The 1,206-nt window shown below is 35.7% G+C and overlaps 2 protein-coding genes and 1 long non-coding RNA gene across 8 annotated transcripts in view; 1 reads left to right on the top strand and 2 right to left on the bottom strand.

The window, feature by feature from the left end:
- The window catches only part of LOC111863003, a 2,306-nt gene extending 1,912 nt beyond the window's left edge, over window positions 1-394 (bottom strand). The window contains exon 1 of the long non-coding RNA XR_002842528.2: window positions 248-394. This is a non-coding gene — a long non-coding RNA (uncharacterized LOC111863003). The remainder of the gene's footprint in view (window positions 1-247) is intronic.
- The window catches only part of LOC111862997 (zinc finger protein OZF-like), a 17,748-nt gene extending 16,594 nt beyond the window's left edge, over window positions 1-1,154 (top strand). The window contains exon 6 of the mRNA XM_033750888.1: window positions 305-1,154. Within this exon, the coding sequence (XP_033606779.1) occupies window positions 305-526 (222 nt within the window). The 3' untranslated portion in view covers window positions 527-1,154. The remainder of the gene's footprint in view (window positions 1-304) is intronic.
- The window catches only part of LOC111863000 (protein O-linked-mannose beta-1,2-N-acetylglucosaminyltransferase 1-like), a 136,467-nt gene that overhangs the window by 29,215 nt on the left and 106,046 nt on the right, over window positions 1-1,206 (bottom strand). The gene's annotated exons all lie outside the window — the stretch shown is intronic.

Here is a 1,206-nt window from a genome sequence, read left to right on the forward strand (position 1 = left end):
AATGAATGTGAAATATTTTCTGACCTTTTCCTTCTCAGAGGGTTCTGACAGTAATATAGACCCCCACAAAGTTTACAAGGGTTCTTTACAAACATGCACAAAAACTATCATATATATGTCTTTGGTTGATGAGTGCCAAGAGAGCAAAGAAGGGAAGAGATTGTCAAAGCGTTAAAACACGCCAACGCCAGGGAACGGCTGGCATCATCCGGGCGTTAAAACACGCCCGCGCCAGTCAAAGAGTTACAATGTTAAGGCAATGATGCCCTGTTGACATGATAATGAAACAGTGATATGTTTCCAGGCTAGGGAGAAGCAGTGTGGAAAGAGACATTTGCAGCATGAAACAGGAATAGAGAATGAAATCATTGTGTTTCAGTGTATTCATACAGAAACAGTGTTGCAGTGTGGCAAACTGGCAAATGTGGCAAGTCCACATATCCACATTAGCATATATATCACTGAAATGCTTTGTACATTCACTGCAGTAAGTGTTCAGACTGATGTGACTCTTGGCCACATGTGATTATGGTCCTGAATGCTAGATCACGTACTTTACAATATTCCTGGGAGAATGGTTCATCATGCGCACACACATTAATATTGTTTTGAAGTACAGTAGTGTTTCATGACCAGCTGCCAGATACAGTTATCAAGTGAAAACTTTTTCTCTAAAATTTTCAGTATTTTTTTAAATGACGAAGGTCTGCAATGGCCCAGAACTTTTGGGACATATTTTATGTAGCTAACCTGTGCAGGAGTCAGTATCAGATAAGATTCAAGGAGCCCTGGGTTGTGATAAATGTGATGCAGCTATAATTTTTATGTAAGATCTGTACAGAGAATAATTAATAAATACTAAAAAATTGTTACTGAGCTAGACTCTTCCTGAAAGGATAATTTAACCAAAATAAGATCTGTCAAAGAAACTATTTGGCTTATGTCAGCAATTTGTAACAGCTGACATAAAAATCAGATCAGATGTGTGAACTGGTGAATATGAACATAAGATTTTCAGTATTCATTATATTTCTGTAAGATATGTTGTTATTTTTGCAATATTATTCTGCCCATCACTGAACTTGTGAAGATAAATATATCAGATTTTCATATATCATTAAATGCAATCTTAATCTTTTTTTTTTTTTTTTAATTGAATTGAATTGTTTTACTTTTTTTAATTCCTAAGCCGTTTAGTACCTTTGG

The sequence above is a fragment of the Cryptotermes secundus genome, unplaced genomic scaffold, assembly GCF_002891405.2.
Source record: "Cryptotermes secundus unplaced genomic scaffold, Csec_1.0 scaffold1016, whole genome shotgun sequence".
Lineage (NCBI taxonomy): Eukaryota > Metazoa > Arthropoda > Insecta > Blattodea > Kalotermitidae > Cryptotermes > Cryptotermes secundus.